The following is a 26,453-nucleotide window of genomic DNA, read 5'->3' on the forward strand; positions in this document are numbered from 1 at the left end:
AAAAAAGCTCCAAGTGAATTACAGCATATTTTAAAACATAAGTAAAAATACATTATAGTTTAGGTACATTCACTCATAAAAGCATGCAATTCATTAAAAAAAGGTGTGGACTTGGAATTTTTCTGTGCTTTCCACATATGTCAACTTAAGTTTATTGCTTATACAAGTTGAGGACATCAAACAAACAAATCTCTCATCAGTTAATACCCATTTCTTTAATTTCCCTCCCAATAACATAGGTTTCTCCTTCCTCTGTAGGTCATAGTAGACACACCAACAAGCCCTGTCACAAGCGGACTTCCTCTTTTCTTTGTTATTACCGTTACAGCTATTAAACAGGTACTTTCCTTTTTTTGTTCCTTCTCTTCCCCCCTTCCCCCCATGAAAGCAAGAAGATGATTAATATAGAGCTCTCCTAAGTGGTAGAGGAGCAAATCTCTCCCACCTCTTCCATGTTTTGTTTTTCTGCCTCTGTTACCCGGTCACGCCAATTCCCTCTTCATCCCTTCAGGGTTATGAGGACTGGCTGCGGCACAGGGCCGACCAGGAAGTGAACAAAAGCACGGTCTTGGTGATCGAAGATGCAAAGCATGTGAAGAAAGAGTGTGAAGGAATTGAGGTGAAAGAGGGAAATGAGCCTTTGGTGCATCACGAAGCCTTGGAAGCCTTTAAATCTAGGGGGCTTCCGGCAAAAACCAGAGGGTGGGGGGTATGCAAGAGTGGGGCCGAAGAAGCATGAAAAACCCTGGATTTGTGGCTGATAATGACCTTCTCCCCCCCCTCAAGCTGTTGCCATAGTTAGGGGGTGGATTAGATGAAATATCAGTCAATGTTTTTTGGAGTGATGGTGAGCATTTCCAAATGTTTGAAATTTGTGTCAGCCTTATATTTAACGGCTGGTGGCAATAGGTGACAAGGAATTCCATGTAGGTGAACAATCAAGTGGGTGGAGGAGGGACAGATCTCTCCATCTCTTTTCTGCCACTCCACTTAGCAGAAGGCTCAAAAAACCCTAGGCTGTTAAGACTCATTTTCTTCTTCTTTGATACTTGTAAAGTATCTAATGTTTTCTAAGTTCTGTACACATTAAAATACAGCTCCTGCCTGCTGGTTCAGAACCTAATAGATATGATACACAAGGAAAAAGGAATGGGGAGGGAAGAGGAAAGCAAGTATTTGTCCACTGGCCAATGGAAGGGGCCAGGCTGGTCTCATGATCTTTCTGGGAGGCAGGTGAGGAAGCCTCCCAGTGGCCTTTGATTTCCAGGCTAGTAACTTTTGTGGATATATTTACTAGGTTGTTTTTATTATTATTTATATCAGGGTAAGAGCAAGTTATGGTTTTAAGCAGGTTTCAAATTCTGATGTGGAGGCAAAGGATTTTGTGCATGCACCATAGTGTGCTTGGTCTCGGTGCAGGGCAGTTGGGTAGTTTGTCCCACCAAGAAGCATAGGAGAAAATTGAAGCAGACAAGGTGGAAGTGGGGAGGAAGTGCATGATCCCAAGGGATGGCTGTGATGGCCAAATGGGAGAATCGAGTTAAAAACAACAGCAGCAAGAACAGAGTTTAACAAATCCACCAAAGACATCTTTTGGAAGTAAAAATACTTTGCCTGTCAGCAGAAGTTAGGGAAGGGGGTTGCCAGGTGGGCTTGCCTGGGCCTTAAACCTGGGAACCTGAAGCAAAGCTGTCCTCCGCCCTTTCACCGCCTTGCTTTTTTTTTCTTTTAGCAATGGTTTGGGAGGAATATCTGCTTCACCATTACTCTGCACCCAGCTGCTCCAGAGCGAGAGAGATGAGAAGCAGGACCACCCCACTGGCTCTGCTGAGAGACCAACTCCTTTTTGCTCCTCCACTTCCTAAACGGTTTCTATCCCAGCTGGTCCTTTTATAAGAACATGGAAACTTTTTAAGCTTAAGCCTGCAAAGATGGCAACCATGTCTTCCTGCTTGTGATTCCCAGTAACAGGCATTCAGAGGCTTGCTGTCTCTGACACTGAAGGTGCCAGAGTTGCTTTCTCCCTCTGCCCTCCCCATCGCAAGTTTTTAAACGCGTTTGTAACTGCCCTGTGCTAGGGGACTAACAAAATAAATTACCTCTTTTTCCTTATTGTATCATGTCTTTTAGATTTAGAAGCCCGAGGGCAGGGGCTGTCTTGTTCTCTGTTGTTGATGGTGATGATCTGTATCAATAAAGCCTTTTCAGCTGAAGCATGGGGTAAAAATGCTTTAAGTAAATACATTAAATATAGAGAGATTTTTATGGCATGAGAGCATTTCTTTGTTCTGGCTTTAAAGGTTGGCGACATAGTAGAAGTGTCAGCGGATCAAACCTTTCCTTGCGATCTGATCTTCCTCGCATCGAGTAGCAAGGACGGGTCGTGTTATGTCACTACAGCTAGCCTGGATGGAGAATCGAATGTCAAGGTAACACAATGGGTAAATGCTACCAACCCAGCCTGGAGCCCTTTTGCCTTTCCTAAGCTCTGAAGTGATAAATCTGCGTCTTGGCTGTTGGAGATTCACGTGACCGTACAAAGAAAAATGAAATAAATCCCTTTTAGCCCAGCTCTCTCAATTGGTTAATTTTATACAACAGAATATTTTTGTATAGAGGAGCATATAGCCATGTGAGGCTCCACTAAAAGACCGTAGTGGTATGGCCCTCACAGACCTAGACCGCGGTCCTTCTCTTATGAATTAAAGGCTCTTACCTGGTCCACAGCCCGTATAGGATTATAAAAGCAGGCCTACTGGATCAGACCAAAGGTTTAGTATCCTGTTTCCCATAATGGTAAATCAGATGCCTCTGGGAAGACCCCCAAGCAGGGCATGAAACCAGTAGCCCTCCCCTGGTGTGTGTCCACTCACTCACTCACCCCACGGCAACTGGTTTTCTGCATTGTCCTATCTCTGAATGTGGATTTCTCTCATAGCCACTGATTGAGCTCCTCTTCCATTTAATGCACAAGTGGACCAGCTGTGGGCTGCGTGCGGCCCTCGCAGGCCTTCCATGCGGCCTGGCATAGGTACCTAAGCCACCTGCTGTTGCTGAATTCACCCACCTGCTACCACATGTTGCTGCCGGGCCGGGGAGTGCCATATAAGCAGCTGTTTGGTGGGCTGAGAGAAGGAAAGAACTCCAGGGGAGTCATCCTCTTAATAGAAATTGCACTTCTCTCAGCCCACAATACAGCTCTTTTGCAGCCTGGGAGGAATGTGATCTCTTGCTCTTGGAAGTTGGAAGGCGATGAGGGGTCTGCCCTTCTAAGTCATCTAAGTTAGGGTTAGATGACTCTCTCTCTCTCTCCTCTCTCTCTCTCTCTCTCTCTCTCTCTCACACACACACACACACACACACTCTGCATTGTCATGCAAAATAGGAATGAACTTGCAGGGGGGATTGACACCAACATAGGAACATGCCTTTTACTGAATCAAATCTTTGGTCCATCTAGCTCAGTATTGTCTGCATTGACTGGCAGCAGCTCTGCAGGGTTTCAGGCAGGGGGCCTCTCCTGGCCCTACATGGAGTTGCCGGGTAGTAAACCTGGGACCTTCTGCATGCAAAGCAGGTGCTTTGCGGTTAAGCATAGAGCATTGATGTTGTCTTGCAAGTAAGTCACATTGACTTTTCACTTGAACTTTCCCCCAAAACCGTGCCCAGCATCTTGTTTTGCAAGGATGAGATGCAACAGGATGTGTAGTGAAGGGATGTGTTTTAAAATGTTGAATGAGCTCTTTTTTTATTAGTCTCCGGCACGGTAGCTCAAGACCACTGAGCTTTTACCCTGAGTTGCAAAATGTCTGTGTTTCACACGCTATTCATCATCTCCCACCATTGATGCAATAGAGCTGTTTGTCATCCAGTTTGAAACGAGGAGAATTTAGAGATAATGAGCTCAGGAAGCATTCGGGCGAGTTTTGTTTATGAAGATGGATTACGGCGATATCTCCTGCTGACAGAAGTGATTTACAATGCCCGAGTAGTGTCTAGAAATAAAACCTCTTAAAATAATGAATTTTGCTTCTAATTTAATCAGGAAATAGCCAATCTACGCAACTGAGAATATCCTTCCATCCCCGCTGTTAATTAATTCTCTCCCTTGATTACCTTTAAGAAATCCTGGGCCAGCTCTCTGGAGAAGAACACCTGTTGAAACATCCACAGCTTTTCATATTATCTGGAGAACCTGATGGATTATTCTTCAACAGGTCTCTGGGACCATCCATCCATTAGGACATGGATGGGGAAGCTGTAGCCCTCCAGATGTTGCTGTATTACAGCTCCCATCATCCCTGACTCAGTAGCCATGTTGGGCTATCACTGATGGGAGCTGTACTCGAGCAACATTTCGAGGGCCACAGATTCCACATCCCCGCATTAGAACAATAGTTCTCTGACTATGCTCAATATGGATAGTAAATAATTAGCAGTGTGGCTCTAAGCATGTTAACTCAAAATTAAGCTTCTCAGAGTTCAGTTGGGATTGTAGCCCTGTGAGGAGGAAACAAGGGTCTGTTTTGCACAGAGAGCTATCTGTTAAATTCTAGCTTATTTTTGTACTGTAGCAGCAAATAACTAGCTTGCCGTGCATTTTTATTTTGTACATTATTTATTTACTGAAGTGCTTCTATCTTGCTTTTAAGCACTCTTGATGTGGATTAAAAATAAAGTTATCTATATTTAGTTACAAAATTTATGTACCGCCAGTTCATACAATATAACATGGTGAGGTACAGCAGGGTATACAAAAATATAAAGCATCATAAAAACAGTAAAATGATTAAAATGGCTGGCTGATCAAAAAATGTACACAGTTGTGTAGACCTAAAAGGTTTTCAAGAGATGCCTGAAAATCAAAAGTGAAGACGTGCCAGATCTGTGCTGGAAGTGTGCTCCATAGCATGGGACCGGTGGCACTAAATGTCCAACCTTTGGTTGAGGCCGGCTGAGCCTCTAACGTGGGGGACAGCTAGCAGCACTCCTCCAGATGATCACCGTGATCGAGCTAGGATGTAAGGACTTTAAAAGCCAAGCAATAAAGCTGCAGCTAATGCAGTAGCATCAGCAATAATAATAAATTAATAATAATCCTAGATGAACTAAAACCAGTTCCTAGCAGCGTTTCCAGCAATCAAAGCGGCACATGAGCTCTGTAGCTTATTAGAATCGCATACTGTCTGTGCCAAATGCTCCATGTATTCTGGGGACGGTAAAGAACTGCTTACCCATTTTGTCTTGCTGTCTCCATCCAGACTCACTACACTGTGCAGGATACTGCCAATCTCCATACATGCCAAGCCATAGATTGCCTTGCTGCCACAATAGAATGTGAACAGCCTCAGCCAGACCTCTACAAGTAAGTTTGGCGACTTTTGCTCCTTGTTTGTTTCCCCTGAGCTGTGCATCACTTTGTGTCTTGTCCTGATACTGGCAAACATTTGACTGCCGAGTTGCTGATTTGCTGCGCTGATAACCAGCTATGAGTTGGATTTGTACCATATCCTGAGAGATGAGGCAGCCAGGATCAAATGGGGCATCTTCTGGCTAGGGCTGAGGGCCAAAGGGATGTTGTCTTATCCCAAATCAAACCATTAGTCCATCTTGCTCACTGTTGCCTACATTGGTTTGCAACGTCTGGCCAAGACTTTGGACGAGGATCTTTCCCATCTCTACCTGGAGATGCTGGGGACTGAACCTGGGCCCTTCTGCATGCAAAGCAGATGCTCTGCCACTGAACTACGGCCCTTCCTAAGTGATATTATCCTCTCTTTATCGACACATTCCTACATTTAGAGTTGTTGATCTCCTTTCCCTGCATGGGAAAGTGGACTGTGCTTCATTATATTCTGAAATTGATCCTGGATCAGTTGCCCATAGGCAAATGTTGACGCAGTCCCTTTCCACCAGCCTACCTGACTCAGCTGCCACCCTGCCCCCTACCCTTTTGGATCACACTGCCTGAGTGGGACAGATGGAGGGAAAAACCTTCCCTCCTCCTAAATGTGACACACATTTGACATAATCTAAAACAGGTAAAGGAAGGTCTGGTCTACCTAATTTTTGTGCAGCACCTAACAGTTGTAGGCACTTGATAGATTTGTGTTTTTACCAAATGCTAAGGAGGATGGTGGGTTGGCGACTGACAAGAGATTGCTTGAGGAATAAATGCCTTAAACACAGTGGTCACAAATTTGGCTTTAGGAACTCCTGCACTGGACCAATCTCTTGTCACTTTTTGTTCCTTTTTTAAAAAAAAATTAAATCGTCTGTTGGTGAATACCTTGCTGGATCTGGATTGCACCTAAAGGACAAACATTTAGAGCAGCAGTGGAGACCCTTTTTGCAGCCCAAGAGCTGCATTCCATCAGGGCAACCTTCAGGGGGCCACCTGCAGTCGTGGGTGAGCCCATGGGCGAAAGTGGCTGGAGCGACAGGTGTGACTTTAACCTTTCAACAGTAGGTTACGTTCCAGCCACACACAAGTCAACAGATTTTTTCACACACACCACACAGATCTCTCCATCCAGGGAAGCAAGGGGCCTTGTGGCATTATCAGGGGCACATTCCAGCCAGGCAAAAACACTGAAAAAGAGGATGCCAAGGAGGCAGGTGAGGGCTGTGGCTTAGAAAAGGGTGTGTCCTAGGGAGTTTCCAGAAGGCCATATAAAAAGTCTTGGAGGGCTGCATTCGGCTTCCGGGGCTGAGATTCCCTACTCCTGCTCTAGAGATCTGATCTCTCTGAGAACTCAGCAGTCCCTGTCCACTGCACTGCTTGCCTTGCTTTCTCCCTCTTCCACTTTGTTTGTTTGTATTTGCAGTGCCTGCCATGCAAATACAAGCAGGACTTAACAAACAACAGCTTGTGTCCATCTCTGATTGCAGGTTTGTGGGCAGAATTAACATCTACAAGGACGGTCAAGAGCCAGTAGCCAGGTTAGTCAGCTGTTTGTTAGTTTATTTTGTTAGCTCCTTATTACTGGGCTTTTATTGGTTTTGGGGGCTTGTGTTTTGCAATTAATTTGGCCTCTTGTTGCCTAAAGGATATTGCTGACGTTAGTCAGGCTGGTGTTAGTCCTCTTTCCCTGCCATAATTTTTACACTTTCCCTGCACATTAGTAAAACTCTCCATTTTCTTGCCTTGTTTTAAAGGAACTTCCCCCTTGCCATTTGTCTGTATTAGCTGGCATTTTTGTTTTGTTTTCGTTTTATGTAAGTAGCCTTACACTCTGACTTCTTTCTAGGGCCCTGGGCCCTGAGAACCTGTTGTTGAAAGGAGCAACGTTAAAAAACACCCCTAAGATCTACGGTGAGCAACTCTTCTGATGTTTCTGTCTTTCCCGGTTTATTTCAACTATTCTTAAAGCAGACCAAAACCTCAAATTTGTGTGTGTGCTTTTTTTCCTGCCCTGAGAAACTACATGTTGGCTACATTCCCATGCACGCTTACAAGTAAATTCTATTTTAAATTAGTGGGATTTACTTCTGACTAAGGGCTCTTCCAGATGACCTCTTTATTGAACATTCACTCTGATGTTCCTGCACAAACCTTACTTGAAGGTTAGATGATGTCTGGTCTTGATTAAGTCTGTGTTCTGGTTTGTTTGCAGGGTGGTTATACAACAATGAACATCCTGATTTGCTTGTGGGTGCTTATACATCTTGTTGTCAGTCATTTGTTAATCCCACACTTTTCAGTGCTTTTCCCTATCACTTTCCTAACTGCAAAAAAGTAAATAAAGTGGATGTATTGTGCTAGGGCAATGGAGGGCTTTAATTCACTGTAATTGCTTGAATCTCTCCTGCAAAATAACTGGCAGTTTGGAGATGTGACTTAAGTATGCATAGGATTATGCTGTTGTAAGCCCACGCCGCTCCCTCTTCTTTTTTGGGGCCCTTATGGCTGTTCCTTATTAATCACGATTATGTTTGCAGTAAAGTGAGATTAATTTTTTCCAAGCAGTGCTAACTATGATATTTTTATCCACCTACCTCCAGTGCAGTAGGTAGTATGCCTCTGAAAACCTCTTGGGATTACAAGTCCTGCTTGCAGGCTTCCCATTAGGCCATCTGGCTGGCCACTATGAGAACAGGATGCTGGACTAGATGGGCTATTGGCCTGAACCAGCAACCAGGCTCTTCTTATGTCTATGTTTGTTATGTTGCTGTTGCTGTTGTTGTTGTTGTTAATTGCATTTGTATACCGCCCCATAGCCGAAGCTCTCTGGGCGGTTGACAACAGTTTGGGCGGTTTATGTTCCAATTGCTTGGGGTGGCATTCATGTTTTTTTTCCTCCCACTTCATTTTATCCGTATAATAACTTTGTGGAATACGTTAGGATGAGAGGGGAGTGTTGTTTTTGCTGAGAAGGATTTAGAGCACATGGTCTCCCAGTCTAAGCCCAACACTTTAACCACAATCAATATTTGTGTCTATGTAAAAATGCACTCTGCTGTTGTAGATTAAGAATGTGAGAGTGCAAGTTCATCACATGTGGCATCAGGTGATGACTTTCCTTGGCCTAATGGCCAACACAGGAAAACACTTTGAATATAGTATTGAATCATTTTAGGACCACTGATTTTTGACCTGAGAACATAAGAAGAGCCCTGATGGATCAAAGGTGCATCAAGTTCAGTGGTCTGGCCACACAGTGGCCTCCAGATACCTATGGGAACCCTGCAGTAACTGTGTCTTCCTTCTTGTGATGCCCAGTAACAGGCATTGATAGGCTTACTATCTCTGACATTGGAGGTGCTGCATAGCCTTCATGGCTAGTAGCCACAAACAGCCTTAAACTTCCCTGAATTTGCCTAATCCCCTTTTGAAGCCATAACCATCACTAGGGCATCTAGTTGGCTACTGAGGGGGACAGGATGGTGGTCTTGATAGGTCTTTGGCCTGATCCAGCAGGGCTTTTCTTACAATATATTCATCTTACATCATGTCATACACAATGCTTTGTAAAGTAGGCTGTTTCCACATTTAGTGGCACGCTATCCAGAGTTCAGCTATTGAGCCATATGCACGCGTGTGTGGACTGTTCACTGTAAAACTTCCTCCCTAGAAAGGAGCAGATGGATGAGGTTTTGCAAACTAATTACTGGTTGCTTTGATTTTTGTAGGAGTTGCTGTTTATACCGGAATGGAAACCAAAATGGCTTTGAACTACCAAGGAAAAAGTCAGAAACGCTCTGCAGTTGAAAAGTAGGTTGTCAGGAATGTTCTCATATTACTGTAAATCTCTTTTGATTCTGCTGGTCGTTTTTTAAATTGGATAGTGTATATATACCAGTTTTACTAATGCATGTTTAACTCCCTTGAAACAAGAGATTGGACAACTGTGTAATCTTGAGGGCTATTATATCCGAAGTCTGGGAATCTATCTTGTGCCTCTGTATCAGTGCAGCATTTTCCCATGTTCAGAAAATGTTAGAAACCACTTAACTTTTTTTCCCTTTCAAACACTTTGACTTTTCAGATCAATCAATATTTTCTTGATTGTCTATTTATGCATTCTTCTGAGCAAGGCTACAATATGCACCACCCTGAAGTACATCTGGCAAAGTATTCCATTTAACGATGAACCTTGGTACAACCAAAAAACCCAAAAGGACAGAGAAACCTTCAAGGTAATTGGATTTGCTTCAGGCTGGTTGCCATTGTGGTCATATTTACTTCTCTTGCCCTTTTAAAAATAACAGTCCAGTGAATCTTTCTGTTCTCTTTTAGCTATTAAAAATGTTCACCGATTTCCTGTCCTTCATGGTTCTCTTCAACTTCATCATCCCCGTATCCATGTATGTGACCGTCGAAATGCAGAAATTCCTGGGCTCTTTCTTCATCTCATGGGACAAAGAGATGTATGATGAGACCCGCAATGAAGGAGCCTTGGTGAACACCTCTGACCTCAATGAAGAGCTGGGCCAGGTCAGAAATGTCTCCTGTTTCTGTCTTCCCTTTCTTGCCATCCGTTGGTCCTGGTTAAGGATGCTTGAGGAACTAGATTTCTGTGAATTTTGGTGAGAACTGACCTCATGTGTCCACAGTGATGTGGGTTTTCCAGAAAAAACAATTCAGATTGGAAATTTTCCCATGGCAAATCCTGATTAGAATAATTTGCATGGTATGATTTTTCAGTTTGCATTGGAAAATTTGCTGATGCCCTAGGGAGCAATCTGCTTTAGCATGTTTATTTTACTTGTAATTTGATTCAGTGTGGGGTATTGGTTAAGGTGCTGGACTATGACCTGAGATACCAGGGTTCAAATCCCCACACGACCATGAAGCTCACTGGGTGACCTTGGGCCAGTCACTGCCTCTACCGCTTACCATGAAAACCCTACTCATAGGGTTGCCATAAGTCAGAATCGACTTGAGGGCAGTATATTTACATTTTAGTAAGCAATGCGAAAAACCTTAAAGCTTCTGGGCTTGCTTAATATTATATTTGGAGTTTGCATCCATTCATTTGTACTAATGTACATATGGAACAGATTTTTTTCCAGAGAAAAATAAAAGCACTGGATCAAATTTAACCCCACATCACTGTATGTAGATCGGGATGTAATTTTCCTTTGAATTTCTCACCAAAATATCAAAATGCATTTAGAAATTAGTATTTTAGGATAAAATATGTTTAGAAATGTATGTATTAATGCACACACACACACACAATTTTGTGCACTTTTTAAAAAATTGTTCAACTTCATTGCAGAATTGAAATACTTAATATACTGTAACTACTATTGGGTCAGTACCCACAAATAGGCCACTTTGAGAGACAGTGGAAACAGAGAAACTAAACAGTGTTACTATGTGGCTAGATATCTGCAATTAAATATGTTTTCATTTGGCAAGCATTCAGTTGCTACCCAGCACCACAAAGGAGAACTATCATCTCAATCCTAACCATGTCTACTTAGAAGTAAGCCCTATTGAATTTCATGAGGCCTCCTCCCAGATAAGTACAGTTAGGATTACAGGCTAAATCATCTTATAAATGCTTCCAAGGTCCAAAAATATGGAGGACCAGAAATGTGACCATTGATCCAAATAGAAGATCGCACAGGTTGTGATACTGCATTCGCCTGGTGAATTGTATTCTCTTCTCACTTGGACAGTGTTTCATTTCTAGTCCCCCCCCCCCCCCCGAGAACAATGCAGCTATAGAAATGCGTATTTTAACAAAGAAACAAAGGGAAGCATAGTTTGGCTGTGAAACAAGCAGAGCACACATGACAGGGAACAGACAGTAGCTTTTCTTACCAATAATGTGGCTTTAAAAGGCCATTAAGCCAGCCACAGGAGTTGATCATCGAGCCTTAACAAAACCTGAGACTTCTGGGTTCTCCTGTTCCTTCCAACACAGGATTTCTTTTTAGAGCATTTAAATATGTATTAGCACTAAAGATGGGTTCTTTTTGGCTACGGAGTGCTCCATGCTATAATTAGCCCTTGCTAAGCAGGATTTGCATGCTTGTTACCATGCGGGGAAATGTCAGGCTTTGAAGCCCATGCTGTGTGCATCAGCCTATCCTCTTGGTCATGCTGCTTTTAATTTTTAAAATCTTTTTTTTTTTTTTGCAATGGCTGCCTTGGAAGATTATGCAGGCTAGCAAAACCCTGCAAGTGTACTTGATTGTTTCTCTTGCAAACATAAACTTGATTTGATTTAAAAAAAAAATTAATTTCCCCTCTCTTGGTCTGTTGCGCTTCACTGCTTGCCACCATGTGAAGTATGCAGCTAGAAGATCTAAGCCAAACCCTTCCTTCTAAGGGCCCACCTTCTCCCATCTGCAGGCGGGGATGCAGAGTGAATGGGGTCTTTGACAAGAGGGGTTGACAGTAGGACATTTGGAGGGATGATAGTTTTCCATTCTTTACTCTAGGGGTGGGCAACCTGTGGCCCTCCAGATATCTGGACTCCCAACTCCCATCAGCCTCTGCCAACATGGCCAGCGGTCAGGGATGATGGGGGTTGTAGTTCATCTCGGCCTTTCTCCATTCTCTAAGCAGCCCTGCAAGAACATTAGTTGCTGACCAGGAATGTGAGATGAAGCTAAATTCATTGCTGACCAAAAATGTGAGATTAATTAAATTAGTTGCTGACCGGGAAAGGGAGGCAAAACTAAATCATCACGTTCCTGCCCTCAGACAACTTAGATTTCTGCATTGGCATTGGTATAAAACCCCTTTAATCTTAAATCATTTACTCCTCACTCAAGCAGATACTGTAATAGCTCTTTATATTGTACTGCTACATGAAGTGCAAACAACCATTATCTCTCCAATTTGCCCGTCATGACATCTTTTTAATTTGCTGGAAAACAGCCTTGGTAGTGGACAGCTTTAGCTTCTGTTTTTGATTTTTTTTTCCTTTTTAAAATTAGCATGCATCTTCCAGTCATGCAGTTTCCAAAACAAGAGTTCCAAAAAAGGAGAATGTTTTAAACTAAATGCAAAAAAAAAAAAAGTTAGCTGTGCTGGCCAATAAGAGCAATTCAAAAATCTTATTTCAGTTGGTTTAATAAAGGTAATGCCCTAATACGGTTTTTAAATGAAATGGTATCTGTTTCTGTTTGCTCTTGTGATACACGTAACACTAAAGCACACATTTTGTGGTATTTCAAGTGCCTCGGTGCCTACTTGGAAATGCAATCCATTAATATTACACAGACTTGACAATAATCACCCTTTCATGGAGCAAACAGAAACATTTGATTTGAGCATGCCAAGAAAGACACTGACTTGATTCAGATGATCTCGTAAACCTTTAGGTTCCTTCCTCTTTTCTCCTTCAAGCATGAGAGGAAAATAAGTTTCAGCTTCCTCTTCAGAACTAACCATGGTTCTGTGTTACACATGAACTTGGAGAGATGGTGGTTTTGTTCTAAACCGAATTAGTTAACAAATCAGAATCTAAAACCACTATTTGTTTTTAAGCTGGCTTTCATTCTCTTCCTCTTGCATGCAAGGCATCATTCGAACAGAGCCATTCTGTTGTCTTGCTCAATTTAGGCAGTGACCTAATGTTTCAGTTGGCTAGCTTCAGAACATTGGAAGTGATGCGGTAACAACTTGAAAGCACATTGCTCATAAATTGTGTGAAACGAGCAATTGCACACTTGTTCCAGCATAATCACTTCTTCGTTCTCAGACGTCCAGGAAACGGAGGGATAGTAACTGAATTTCACTCTCCTTCACAGTCCACCTCTTAGCTTTGGTTATAGGCACCACAAGGTTAACTTTTAAGCGGTACTCTGTTGCTCCCAGTTTTCTGAACCTCATTCTTATATCATCTGTTGGGGGACCACGAGTTTGCCTCCTTTGCTTCATGGAGCTACGCTTGAAAGCTCTTTGAGAAGGCCTTGTAAAATAAAGAGGCAATGTTTAGTGGTTTTGAATGGACAGTGGAAACCCACATTCAGTTACCCACTGAGTCACAAGATCCCTGGGTGACTGCCCAAACCTACCCCACAGGGTTGTTGTGAGGATGGAAGGGAGAAGCCATTGTATCTCTCTCTTTGAAGAATGGGCCGGATAAAAATGAAACAATGTAAGGAACCAAGGATCCAGGTGACAGCCTCGAGGAGCCATTGTTGCAGGAAAGGTGAGGCAGAAATCAGAATATAAATTGTCATGTTTCATTTTAGCATCAAGCACTCCCTAAAGGGTTTTAAGTCTTAACACAAATATAATAGCAAAGTGGATCTTCTTTTTGTACACATGTTACTCATCCATTGGGGAAAAATAGGAAAGGATTTTCTCTCTCTTTAACCAATGACCATTTCCCCTTTGCTTCTAGGTTGAATATGTGTTCTCGGATAAAACGGGGACTTTAACGGAAAACACCATGGAATTCATTGAGTGTAGCATTGATGGCCACAAGTACAGCAGCTCCATGTCAGAAGTTGATGGATTGAAGCATTCTGGAAAAGCAGAGAGGGTAAGAGTTTGTTGAGTGCAAATAGGACCTGCTACAGCAGGGCTGAGCAGCCTGGCTCTCTAGATGTTGTTGCAACTTCCCATCATCCTTGACCATGGCCCATGCTAGCTGGGGCTGATGGGAGATGGACTCCTGGTGGTTATGGTGAGATTGTTTCGGAGCACTGATTTTATGGGTTTTTTAAATAGATACTGTTGATATGGGTTTATATTGTGGTTTTATTACTGATACTGATGTTTGCTGATATGTAATTATGTTAATTGTAATTTGATTTGTAACTTGCAATGATGTGACTTATTTATTTGTATGCTTTGAGGTCATCCATGACAACAGCGGTATGTGGAGGCCCACAGCTTCCTCACCCCTGACCTAACAATCCCGTCATTAAAACGGCACTTGCTACAGCCAGTGCCTGATTTATCACAAGAGACTTGCTGGATCAGATGTCAGGGCATCTTACCCTGATCCATCAGGGCTCTTTGGATGATTCAGGTGTCTATTGCAAGGAGGCACTGTCTGCCTCCTATATGAGAGAGGGGGAGGAAAGCCTCTTTTCTGTAGTGGCCTTGTGGTGGAGTGAACCCACAGGGCCACTTTCCTGACACTGGCGTCACTGCAGCTTACCTGGATGGTGACAAGGTTGGACACACTGGCAAATGCACCAGATTGGCTCCACTGGTGTGTCTGCACAGCCCCAACCTCATTGTCCCTCAGCCCTGTCCAGGCAAGCTGCAGCAACATTGGCCTTGGAGGGCGGTTCCACCCTACTGCATGGGCCCCTAATGCAGAAAGATCCTGCCACCCGTGGATTTGTATTGGCTTGCATTAAAAACCATTTGATTTTTTTAAAAAATGCTGCTCAGTTTGGAGCACTTTTGAAGGCCAATTTTAATCTAACTGATCAATTGATAAACCTTGAAGACCTAAGCTTTGTTTGTTTATTTGCTGCACACCTAAGCCGCCTTTCATTCAGACGAATCCCAGGGCAGCATACAAACAAGCAATGCAACAGATGTGAAAATAGAAACTACTGTCAGTTTGGTTGTACTGCCTTCCTCCTCCCCAGCTCAATGGGCTGGAAGACCCTGTCTCCTGCGTGTACAGTGTAGTAGTGTTTCCTCATCTAGACTTGCCAGAAAGATGGCCTGCCACTGTGTTAAAGCAATTGGGCTGGCCTTTTCCTACTGGGAAATTGCAGGCTGAGGAGTCTCCTCAAACGTGGTAGTCGTCTGCTCCCTGCCATGCTGGAAGTAGCTGGTCATGTAAACTGGCCTGGAATGTCTTGACTTTTCCCCCTTGGTCGCCAGAACAGGAAGTCCGCCTGCAAAAGTATTTTTTGCTTTCCTTCCTTCCACAGTTTTAACAAAGAAGGGGGAAGAAGAGAGAAAAGTAATAAAATAAAGAAAAATGTTAACGATAGAAAATATAATAAAATAAAGAGAAAGAAATAATATGTGAACAGTAATAATAAACCACCATCAGTTTACACTGTGGATACAGTACGCATGAGCACATGCAGCTTAAGTTAAACATATAAGTTAATATAAGCCCTCCAGTTGTCGAAAATATGTATCCATATGAAATTGACATCTGTATGAAATATGATCAAATGCAGCCAGGGCAGTGAGGTCCTCAGACCTTTTCATAACAGACAGTCGGTGTTTATCCTTCCAGGCTCAAAGTATAAGCCTCTTGTGTTAGCTCATTTCCTTTTCTAACATTCTTTTCCCAGAGTCGAGAAGAGCTGTTCCTGTGTGCTTTGTGTCTCTGCCACACGGTTCAGGTCCAGCGGACAGATGAAACGGATGCGGTGGGGTTGCAACCCGGAAGTTCGAGCAAGTATGTCGCGGCTTCCCCAGATGAAATCGCTTTGCTGCAAGGAGCTCAAAAGTAAGGGTGGCTTCAGAAGCAACACTGTTAACCTCCCTGCACATACATCCTCTCCCCATTCCCTCTCAGTTGTATAGAATGGTATAAAGTATATGGCTATTATGCACACAGATGGGCACTCTCCAACTTTGGATGCTGAGAACAGTAATGGAAAATATGGTGAAACTGTCTGTTAAAATTTGACTCAAAGGTGTTTGCTGTTGTTGAGAGGTCCAGCTGTTGGTTTCAGTAAGTTTTGAGTGAGGCCTGTACTGTGACTCTTTGCTCGTGAACAATGCTGGAAATCAGCATAGCTGGGCATCTGCTGAAGCCCAGACTTGCAAAGTAGCCCACTTGCCAAGAACAAATGCTGCCATTTTGGTCACCCTCTGGGCCGGCCTTGTCAAAGTTACTCTCCCTCCCTCTCTCTGGCTTTGCCAAGACTCCAGCTCTGCTAGCTTTACCACTTTGCTGCAACCCCTGCAGTGGAAAAGATGGGATATAAATATTTATAACAAATCATTAAAGTGATGTAGATGTGTCAAGACGCTGAATCACTTGGATGCAAGTCTTTATGCCAATTCAGATCTTTGTAGGAGCAACTGTGGAGGCAATGGCAAGCATCTGGGGAAGCTGCATGCCTTTAATATTTCTGTTGGGGATAGCCAGCGTCTTCCCTCCCTTGGCCATGGCATGACAGCTGACCTCCATTCATTTTGGCTTTGTACTGCACGGGTTCCCCAACCTAAAGAACCTGGCAGGCATCCTTTTCATACTAAACAAGGCCATTTCAGAAGCTTTTGGGGTACTGAACTCTATGAAATGTGCTAGCTAGTTGGAGAGTAAATCATCAGCTTCCAAAATTAGAATGGAGAGAGGAGGGGCAGTGAGAAAAATTGGGCTTGGGGTTGCCTATCCTGGCCTAAAAGTGGTTTCTGGATAGTGTATTGATTTTTATAAACAAGCAGAAACATCACTCTTGTCTTCTCATTTGAGGAGGGTTCCAACAACCAGCTTGATCTTTTCCCATTTATTGAACAAGAGTATCCTTTTTTGTCTTGGTTTTAGGTTGCCTGGGATGCTTATAATTTCAGCATATGCTGTACCAGAGTCCTTCAGCCTTTTCCCCTGTGTTGCAACTGTAACAAAAATAAGATCCTTCTGTACAGCAGAAATAAATTCCTGATGGTGAAGCAACCTCTGATTGGTTACTACCAGAATTTTAAAGTCTTTCCTAAAACATTTTTATCAAGTTTGTTTTTGCAAGCAAAACAAGAACAGCAGCAAAATGGTACACACATGTACCTAATTTAAACCCAGTTATTTGCCAAGAGAGCTTCTTTCTGGGATGCAATTGCACTGTCTGCAAGTTCAAAAATTGGGGAAATTGGGAAAACTCATGCATAGCAACCTCTGAACACCCACCATGGATATGGTCTGTAGGCTGCTGTATTCCATGGCTTAAAAACAAGCAAAAATTGTGCAGGCAGTTAAAATCCTGCATCCACAGAAGTTTAGTTCTGCAACTTGCATAAATTTGTTTAATAAAAATATTTATAGACCACCTCATATAAAATATGCAAGTACGATAACACATAAAATACCATAAAAACTATACAAAATAATCATAAAAATGGCTGAATAGGCCTGTCAGCATAAAAAGGTCTCCAAGAGACACCTGAAGGTTAGCAGTGAGGCTGCCTTACGAATCTCTGTTTGGAAGAGAATTGCACAGCACGGGACCAGCAACACTTAATGCGCAACTTCTAGTTGAAGCTAGCTGGACTTCTGTAACATGGGGGATGACTAAGACTGAGCAAATTTGTCTAACTCTTAGGTTGTTCACTGATCTAGGGAGGGGCAAGGAACATTGAAGTCCTGTCCCCAGCTATTGGAAATCTTACTTGGCTACTTCTCTGGATTCTGAGATTTCAGTAGCTCATATATTTTCATCTTTAAGGACTAGAAATGTACTTTAAAGGAAAAAAGAAACCTGAAAGATTCTCAGGAAGTTGAACTCTGTCCAGTACCATTTTTATGGGTTTCTATGCTTTCAAGGAGTTGTAGTATATATGCACACATAGAGACAGAGCCCTACCTGTATCACATTCTTAGTCAACGCTTCTCTTGTGTGGCTTGTGTTTTATTTTTATTTTTGACAATTTTTTAAATCTGAAGAGTGTGTGTGTTGTTTTTTTTTTTTTTTCAACGCCATTCTGTCCTTTTTGTTCATTGACAGGTATGGTTTCACTTTTCTAGGACAAGAAAAAAACATCATGAAGGTACAGAACCGAAAAAGGGAAATTGAAAGGTAGGCATTATTGCAGCATGAGAATCTTGATATTGCACCTGGAATCCAAAACTATTTTTAGGGAAACCTTCATGGATGAAAGCGGCTGGCTTATTGTGTGGCCTGCTTTTAATTTTAACTTCTCCTGATGAGAGGGTTGGGCTGCCACCTGTGAGATCCATCTCTATTTGAGCAGCACAGAAATCAGCGAATGTACATAGGCTGGATTTTATTCCTCTTATATGGGTTAATCCAGTGCAGAGTGATTTCATGTGTGGCTTCTTTTTAGAATTCCAGAAATACTAACTTTTTTAGAAAGTATATTTTAATGGACTCAAACCATTATTATACTGGTCAGCAACTAGTGGTCTTTTTTTGGGGGGGGGGCATTCGCTGGCGGGGATGGTGGCCCAAGGCTATATCAGAAACACCCAAGGGCAAATGCTGGCTGTTTCTGTGGCCACACAGCTACTGCTGTTGCTTTTAGACAAGCCCCCTTTCTTCGCAGGAACTAGATAAGGCCCCTCAGGAGGGTGGATTTGACCTTGGGGTGGTGAGGTTCAGATCCTTTCCCCTTATCACTTACACAAGTTGAAACCCCTAAATTTCTTCTTACTAGGAAATAGAGCATTTTCTCTCAATCCAGAGCTTACTTAGGACTCTTATTCATACTGATTTGCTTGTGCAGAGTTTTGAGGTGGGGTCAGGATGTGGCTTGAGTTTTCCAAACACCTTCAGTGACTCTAAATGCTCTTTGTCCCTCTTGTCTTAAAAGCTTTGAACTTCTAAACGTTCTGGATTTTGATTATGTCCGTCGCCGAATGAGTGTGCTCGTGAAGGCAAATGAGGGTTAGTTGAAGCTCCTTCTCTCTCTCTCTCTCTCTCCCTCCCTCCCTGCCTCCCTCCCTCTCTCTCTCTCCATAAAAGTTGGTTTTGGGGTTTGTTTAGCATTTCCAGCAAGGGTTTGTTGATTTTAACATCCCCACAGTTTTTGCTTTAAAAATTTAATCTGTCCCTTTTCAAATGTTGTTTTAGGAACGATATACCTGTTCTGCAAGGGAGCAGACTCTGCTGTTTTCCCAAGGGTCCCACAAGCTGAAGCCCAGAGAACAAAAATACATGTGGAGCATAATGCGTTGGTAAGTACATTGGACACACTTGGACTGCTTGGTTTGTTTGTGTGTGTGTTTTTAAAGAGAATTCGTAGTCTAAAATCTTGGTGTTTGAGACCGTAAATGTAGATAAGTATGAATTTTTGAGTTTTGCACCGATTGGCTACTAATTTTTCACAGGGGCTGCGGTTGGACTAAAGTCCAAAAGGCTAGTGACGTTGGCTGTCCCTGCTGGTTCACCCTTACACAAATCAAGACATAGGCAGAGTCTCCCTTGCTCCTGTCTTCAGCATGAGCAGCCGAGAACATGCAAGATGTAGTAATGGCCACCAGCTTGGATGGCTTTAAAAGAGGACTGGAGAAATGAATGGAGGAAGAGGCTATCAGTGGCTGCTAGTCATGATGACTGTGTTCTCCCTCCACTATCAGAGGCAGTATAGCTCTAAATACCAGTTGCTGGGAATCGCAAGTGGGGGAAGTGTTTTTGCACTCAGGTCCTGCTTGCAGACGTTCCACAGGCATCTAAGTGGCCCCTGTGAAAACAGGAAGCGGGATTAAATGGGCCTTTGGCCTGATCCAGCAGGGCTCTACGTTCCTAGAGGCTTTGAGCATTTTGCTTCAAGCCATCGGCAAAAGGCTCTCTTTGCTACTTTACCAGACTTTGCACGCAGTTTCCAAAAAGGCAGCATAGAATCATAGAATAGTAGAGTTGGAAGGGGCCTATAAGGCCATCAAGTCCAACCCTCTGCTCAGTGTAGTTGTCATTCAAACTTTAGAGAATCTGAAATCTGTCAGATGTTCTTTCCACATCCAGCTCTGTATTTACAAATGTATGCCCATGACTTTAGTTTTTTCAAAAGATGCCGGTTGCTTCTGAGATGTGGTTTGGGAGAATCTGAGATCAGTCGGTTGTTCCTAGTGTTTCGGTGCAGCTGAAAAAAATCCATCCAAGTTGGTGGCCATCAGCACATTTTATCGGAGCAGATTCCTTAGTGATGCAGCATGAACTCTGGTTGTATCACTGTTGCTGTTTGCTAGAGGTGTGGGGTTTGTCTTAAAAAGCCCTTGACTTGCATGGTGGAAAACGGCTTATAGGAAGGGAGATGTCAAAGAGTTAATGACTACAGCGTGACCAGACTGAGCTCCCAGTTGCCACCTCATCAGGTGTTTTCATTGGTTTTATATCAGTGGCCCCGTCTTAGAAATTTTAAACTTTGTGCAGTCAAATGGGAATGCTCAGCATTCCCTTATGCCCTGCATTTGCCTGGCCACTGGGGGAAACAGGAATTGGACTGTTTATTTGCCTTGTTTGTTACACTTTTATGATTACCCTTTTTTTCTGTTGTGGAACTCAAGCTGGTGCGCATATGATCCCTAGGTAGTCTCCCATCCAGACACTGACCAGACCTCTACTTGCTTAACTTCAGCAAGGTGGCTGCTTTCAGACCATGACCCAGGACTCAATGGATCTTTTGGTCTGATCCCACAGGACTCTGAGGTCCTTGTACAGGTGAAGGGTCACTTTGCTACAGCCAACTGAACTTGCCCTGTTGGCCACAATCAGCAGTCGACTTACCTGTCTTGTGTCTTGCTTGCACTGAACATCAATGGATCTATAGCAAGGATGGCTCTGAGGACTGTAGCCATCAACAGTGGTCCAGCTAGCTTTTCTAGGCAGCTGCGGGGGACTATGTGACGCCCTTCCCTGGCTCTCCCTGTCAGGTTCCTACCTGCGCGTGGCTACTGCCTGTCACTAGGCACCACCAGGGACTCCACCAGTCCGGACTGTCCTTTTTTATTGTTTCTCTCCCCGCTCTAGCACAGATCTCAACAGATCCCCCTGCTAGGCAACCACCAGTCACGTCCTAATACTAGTATTCCCAGAGACTCTGAATACTGGTATTGTTATTCTCTTCACCGCTGCCACCATTTGTTACAGTTTCCCTTCAGCCTTGGTCATTACCTTACCCTCCCTTCTGGTCTGTAAAATCCCAGCCAAGGATCAGGCCTTTGGTAAACCAAATTAAGTATTTATTAAAGATAACAAAGCTAACAAGATTAACAAGATTTCTTCTTAAGGCACATAAGCATATGGTTTTACTCAATACTAATCCGAACTCCACCCCCCTCCTTCTTCACTCTCTCCTGGCAAACAACTCTCTAAACTCCACCAAGCAACCCACTCAGTTTCACCTCCTCCACCCCCACTCTCACTCTTCTTTTTATACGTTCAGCCATTTTAAACACTCAGCCAATCATCTAGCATTCTACTGCCCATTCACTCCCCCTCCTCTTTCACTCCACTTACCATGTATCTTCTAAACAACCAACACTTACCATATATACATTAATATAGGAACATCACAGCCTACATATGACCACCAGTACTACTAATTGTGTCTGCTTTTTAAACTGCATGCTAATAATGGGCCAGATGAGAGCAACTGAATTCTGCTCTTATAGAGGAACATTGGGTTAGAAACCGAGCTTTAGAAAATATCTTTGCTTGCTTGCTTCCCTCCAGGATGGGTATCGGACTCTCTGTGTGGCCTACAAAGAAATATCTGTAAATGAATATAAGAAAATTGATGGCCTGGTTAAAGAAGCTACGATGGCGCTGCAGGATCGGGAAGCAAAGATGGCCAAGGTGTTTGACCAGATTGAGAAGGACATGCATTTGATTGGGTCCACTGCTGTGGAAGACAAGTAAGTGACTGCAGGAAAATAAATGTGACCTCAGCAACTTAAGAAATTGGGCTCCACTTGTGTCATCCACATGCACTCTTTTGTGTGGGTGTGGTGGTGGTAGCAGTAGTAATAATAGTAATAAATAAATAATTTTATTGGATTTCTTGGCCACCCTTCACCATAAGGTCCAAGGTGGGTCACAAGTATATAAAATTACAATATTGCAATCAGTAAACAAAAGAAAGTGCAGTCAGAAGATTAGGGTGGGTCCTAAATGTCTCTGGTGTGCAAAAGCCAGGGTGAAGAGGTGTGTCTTCAGCTTATTATGAAAGCTATGCAGCAGAGGTGCCAGACACATCTCTGTGGGGAGGGAGTTCTGCAGCTTAGAGGCTGCCATAGAGAATATTCCTGGGCTGCCATCCCTTGAACTTATGAAGATGGCGAAAGTACCAAGAGGGCCCCCTCGGCCAATCTTGACACCCAAAGGGTCCGTAAGGAAGGCGGCTGTCTTTCAGATATTTGGGATGTGCTCAGATTGCACGAGCAGGGCCACCTTGAGTGGAGAGTAGAATGAAAGGGGAAGGCCTTGTGTGGATATATGCAGATCCTCCCCAGACGCAGGAGCCCTGATTGGTCAGCAATGTCACGGCCCTGTGCACACGCATCTCTGTGTGTGGCCAACATGTACGATCCCCCCTTGGGTTTCAGGTGTTCATTGGGTCTCCTGCATACCCCTCTTGTGTTGTTGCTAACCAGTTTGGAATGTTAGCCCAAAGACAGCGTTTCACTTGAGAGCATCGGCAAATGCCACTGTGTGGAAAATGCCACATGGAAAGAACGCCCAGCTTCTCCAAAGGGAGAAAACTGCGAGTGAGAAAGCTTGCAGTGAGCGTTGAATCTAGTGATCTGAGGGATTTGGCCCTTGTGCCACCATCCAGCTTTGGCCCAAGCAGGGAGACGAGGCAAGGCACTGCAGCAAAGAGGCATCTGTGTGCTCTGATAGGACACAGTGGGCCAGGTGACACCTAGAGACGCCTGGATCAGTTTGCCTGTCTGGGCATCTAGGAATACTTTTTCGTCTTCTAGTTCTCTCTGCCTTTTCCCATCTCAGCTGTCCAGGGTCCAGTTTCTCTCTCTTGGACACTTCCCATCAGGCTTTTGTGGCGGGGTCAGAACTCACAGGTACTGCATGTAGTTTGCATGCAGAAGGTCCCAGGTTCAATCCGTGGCATCTCCATGTGAAAGGATTAGGGAGCAAGTGACAGGGAAGACCCTTCTGTGCCCCAGATCCCAGAGAGCTGCTGCCGGTCACAGTAGACAGTGCTGTTAGAATGATGACTAGTCTTGACTTGGAATAAGGCAGGTTCATACCTTCCTACTGCCCTCCTAGGTAGTAGGTAAAATTGGAAATCTGCCTCCTAACTAGTGGAACGGACAGGAGAGAGGATTCTTCTGAAAAATGTGTGTTTGCCAATTTTGTTTTTGTAAAAGAGGAATTGTTGACTATAGAATTGGTTCCCTTATCTTCTCTCTCCCATCCCCACCATTTTTCCTGTGTTTCAGTTCATTCCTTGATGGGTGTGTGGGTGTAATTATATCTCATCTGTATTCTTTGTACACATTTTGAATTCTAAATTGCCTTAAAAGATTTGTCTCTTTAAAAAAAAAAAAAAAGCGGGAAGGGGGGGAAGATGAAAGATCTTTTTGGTACATCAGCCATTTTGTCTGCTAAGTAAAAGTGTCTCTCTCCATAGACTCCAAGACTTTGCAGCGGAAACCATTGAGGCCCTGCACGCTGCAGGCATGAAGATCTGGGTGCTGACGGGGGACAAGCTGGAGACGGCTCAGGCCACATGCTACGCCTGCAGGCTCTTCCAGACCAACACAGAATTGCTGCAGCTGACGACAAAACTCATAGAAGAGGGAGACCGGAAATTGGACCGGCTGCATGAGCTGCTGCTGGAGTATCACAAGAAGCTGGTGGGCGATGTGCCCCAAGGCAAGAAGAGGTAAGCATGAAACATGCAGCTTCTCAGGCTTAGCGGGTAGGTGCCCTTGAGATGCCTTGTAGTAAAAAATGAGAGCTTGTACTTTATTCAGCCCAGTACATTCTGTCTTCAGATATTTCCTCGGGATGTTCTTAAATGCAGCTCATCTTAATCTTGAGCGCTTCTCTGCAACAGGAATCGCTGGCGACCACAGGTGAAGTTTGGTTTGGTTTTTAAGAGTGCCTGATTTTGAAATAAAGGTCACTTCTGTGCACTCCGAGGCATCCTGCTTTCCCGGTATAGATTCCTTCCTGCCTCCCCCCCCCTTTTTTTTGTTCCCATATTGCAGCAACCCCCAACAATCTCTGTTGGTCAGATCAATGCAGGCAGAAATTGGAGTGTACTGCCGGGAGGCAGTAGCTTGATTTTCCCCCTAAATATTTGGACCTTTCATTCCATGGATCCTGTACTTGGGTGGTCTGCCCAAGCTCAAGTGTCTTCTCTGACTCCCCCTTCCCTCCCCTGACACGCACGCGCACACTCCACACACAAAAAAACAAATTATTCAAATGTTTAGAGAACCTTTCTGGTTTCTTCTGACTGTCTTATTTTATCATTGGAGCAATTTTGCTAAGGGCTGGTGGTAGAGGACATAGAAAGAAGTGGGGAGATTGGGAAGAGGCAGCAGGGATGCGATTGCACAGGACAGCGGTAGGGAAGACAAAAAATACTGATGGTACACATTTCCTCCCCCTCCTAAGACCGAGGTCTTTCCAGATCCAAAGCGTTTAAACAGACCTGAGAGTACAAAGGCTAGATTTCACACCAAAACCGTCCTTTTCCATCTCCTCCCAGTTAATAAATACCTAGAAAGTAACTATGAGCAATTGGAGGAGGAGCAGTTTAACAACTGCACCCAGTGGAAGGGCCGTCGCTCAGTGGCAGAGTAGAAGGTGCCCAGATTCTATCCTTGGGATCTCCAGATAAGACGGGGAAAACACCAAGCAAGGAAAACTGGACACAAGACCTTCTGCAGCTAGAAGCCCACGAGGAAGTTCTGCTCTGTAAACTACATCTTTAAAACTCAGACTTCCAAAAGATTTGGAGTGCATTTCTGGAACTCTTCACCAAATAAAACCCACAAGTAGAAGAGGTGGGAGACACAAGGCAATGCAGGGGTGGAAACTTCTCCAACTCAACGGTCATTACTCTGAAACCCCAGCAGAACATTGGCATTCATTTGTCTGAACCCTTATCTGGGCATGTGAACCCGAACACTGCATCACACGCCAAACAATTGAACATGTACATGTAAATATTGTGGCTCCACCCCAAAAAGGGCATGAGAGCAGGGGAGGGGGGGTCGCTGGGACAGACGGGTGGAGAAGGAAATAGGGGGTTGTACTATTTTATGTGATAATGTGAAAGCCCTCGTAAACTATACATTAAAACAAAACCCAGCCTGAAATCCTAGAGAGCTGCTGCCAGCCAGTGTACGTTTTGAGCTGGAAAGACTGATGCAGTATAAGGCAGCTTCCTTTGTTTCCAAAGTTCATAACGAAAGCACAGGTCACCCCAGCCCAGCTGTGCATCGACCACTATTGAGACACAAAGGTCACATCCATACTATACACTTAAAGTCCACATTTTTTGTACCAGTTTGTATACTTATGTAAAGTATGCAATGGTTAAAACAGACAATATAACCAAATGGATGTAGTTTTCCAGTTCAATTACTGTTCATTTTGGTATTCTGATTATTTAGCTCAGTGATAGCTTCTGCCAAAGAAGCTGTTAAGCGTCTTGTCTTTTGTTTTAGAACCTGGACATTAAGTCATGAATATGGGCTGGTTATTGATGGTGCCACCCTGGCCCTGATATTGAACCCTTCCCAAGATTCGCGTTTCAGTCATTACAAAAGCATCTTCCTCCAGATCTGCCTGAAGTGCACTGCAGTCCTATGTTGTCGGATGGCTCCTTTGCAGAAAGCGCAGGTGCGTGATGCAGGCCTTTTGAGCGACATGTATTTCCTAGTGTAGAGAACCACTCAGTTGTACCGTTATGTTGTCATCCAACTCATTCATGAGGCAAGTGACTTCCAGTAGCATCTTGGGTTTTTTTCTGGCTTTAACTCAAGGTGTTGGATCTTACCTTAAGAAAACAAAAAAGCCCTAAATGACTTGGGATCTTGGGATGCCTTGGGTACCATAAGGACTGCCTTCTCCCATACACTTTGTTTGACGTCTGAGATCCTAGTTCAAGTCATCTGCTGCCAGCTGAGTTACAGTGGATGGACAGCAATGAGCGAAGCCTTTTTGGCTGTGGTGCTGCTTCTCTGGAAGGCCATCCCTAGAGAGGCCCATTTTGCCCCATTAGTATTCTCCGTTCAGTCCCTGGGGAAGACCTGGGTGAAGCAATAATAGGTTCTACCCGCTGATTTGATTATTTTAGCTTTTTATTCATTACTAGGGGCTGCCGTCTCTGCATACTCTGCACCAACCCCACCACCTAACCCCAGGCACAGCAAGCCCAGCTACCCCCCACCCCCTTC

At 43.8% G+C, this 26,453-nt stretch overlaps 1 protein-coding gene across 5 annotated transcripts in view; it reads left to right on the top strand.

Moving 5' to 3' along the window:
• Positions 1-26,453, top strand: part of ATP11C (ATPase phospholipid transporting 11C) — a 90,832-nt gene that overhangs the window by 40,251 nt on the left and 24,128 nt on the right. For all 5 annotated transcript variants that reach the window (XM_061599103.1, XM_061599102.1, XM_061599104.1 and 2 more), the window contains exons 4-20: positions 259-339; positions 512-619; positions 2,301-2,429; positions 5,262-5,365; positions 6,892-6,942; positions 7,251-7,315; positions 9,133-9,214; positions 9,489-9,639; positions 9,740-9,937; positions 13,815-13,955; positions 15,688-15,845; positions 18,064-18,135; positions 18,890-18,963; positions 19,150-19,253; positions 21,751-21,932; positions 23,669-23,923; positions 25,722-25,896. In XM_061599103.1, the coding sequence (XP_061455087.1) occupies positions 259-339; positions 512-619; positions 2,301-2,429; positions 5,262-5,365; positions 6,892-6,942; positions 7,251-7,315; positions 9,133-9,214; positions 9,489-9,639; positions 9,740-9,937; positions 13,815-13,955; positions 15,688-15,845; positions 18,064-18,135; positions 18,890-18,963; positions 19,150-19,253; positions 21,751-21,932; positions 23,669-23,923; positions 25,722-25,896 (2,130 nt within the window). The remainder of the gene's footprint in view (positions 1-258; positions 340-511; positions 620-2,300; positions 2,430-5,261; positions 5,366-6,891; positions 6,943-7,250; positions 7,316-9,132; positions 9,215-9,488; positions 9,640-9,739; positions 9,938-13,814; positions 13,956-15,687; positions 15,846-18,063; positions 18,136-18,889; positions 18,964-19,149; positions 19,254-21,750; positions 21,933-23,668; positions 23,924-25,721; positions 25,897-26,453) is intronic.

Source organism: Rhineura floridana, chromosome 16 (genome assembly GCF_030035675.1).
Source record: "Rhineura floridana isolate rRhiFlo1 chromosome 16, rRhiFlo1.hap2, whole genome shotgun sequence".
Lineage (NCBI taxonomy): Eukaryota > Metazoa > Chordata > Lepidosauria > Squamata > Rhineuridae > Rhineura > Rhineura floridana.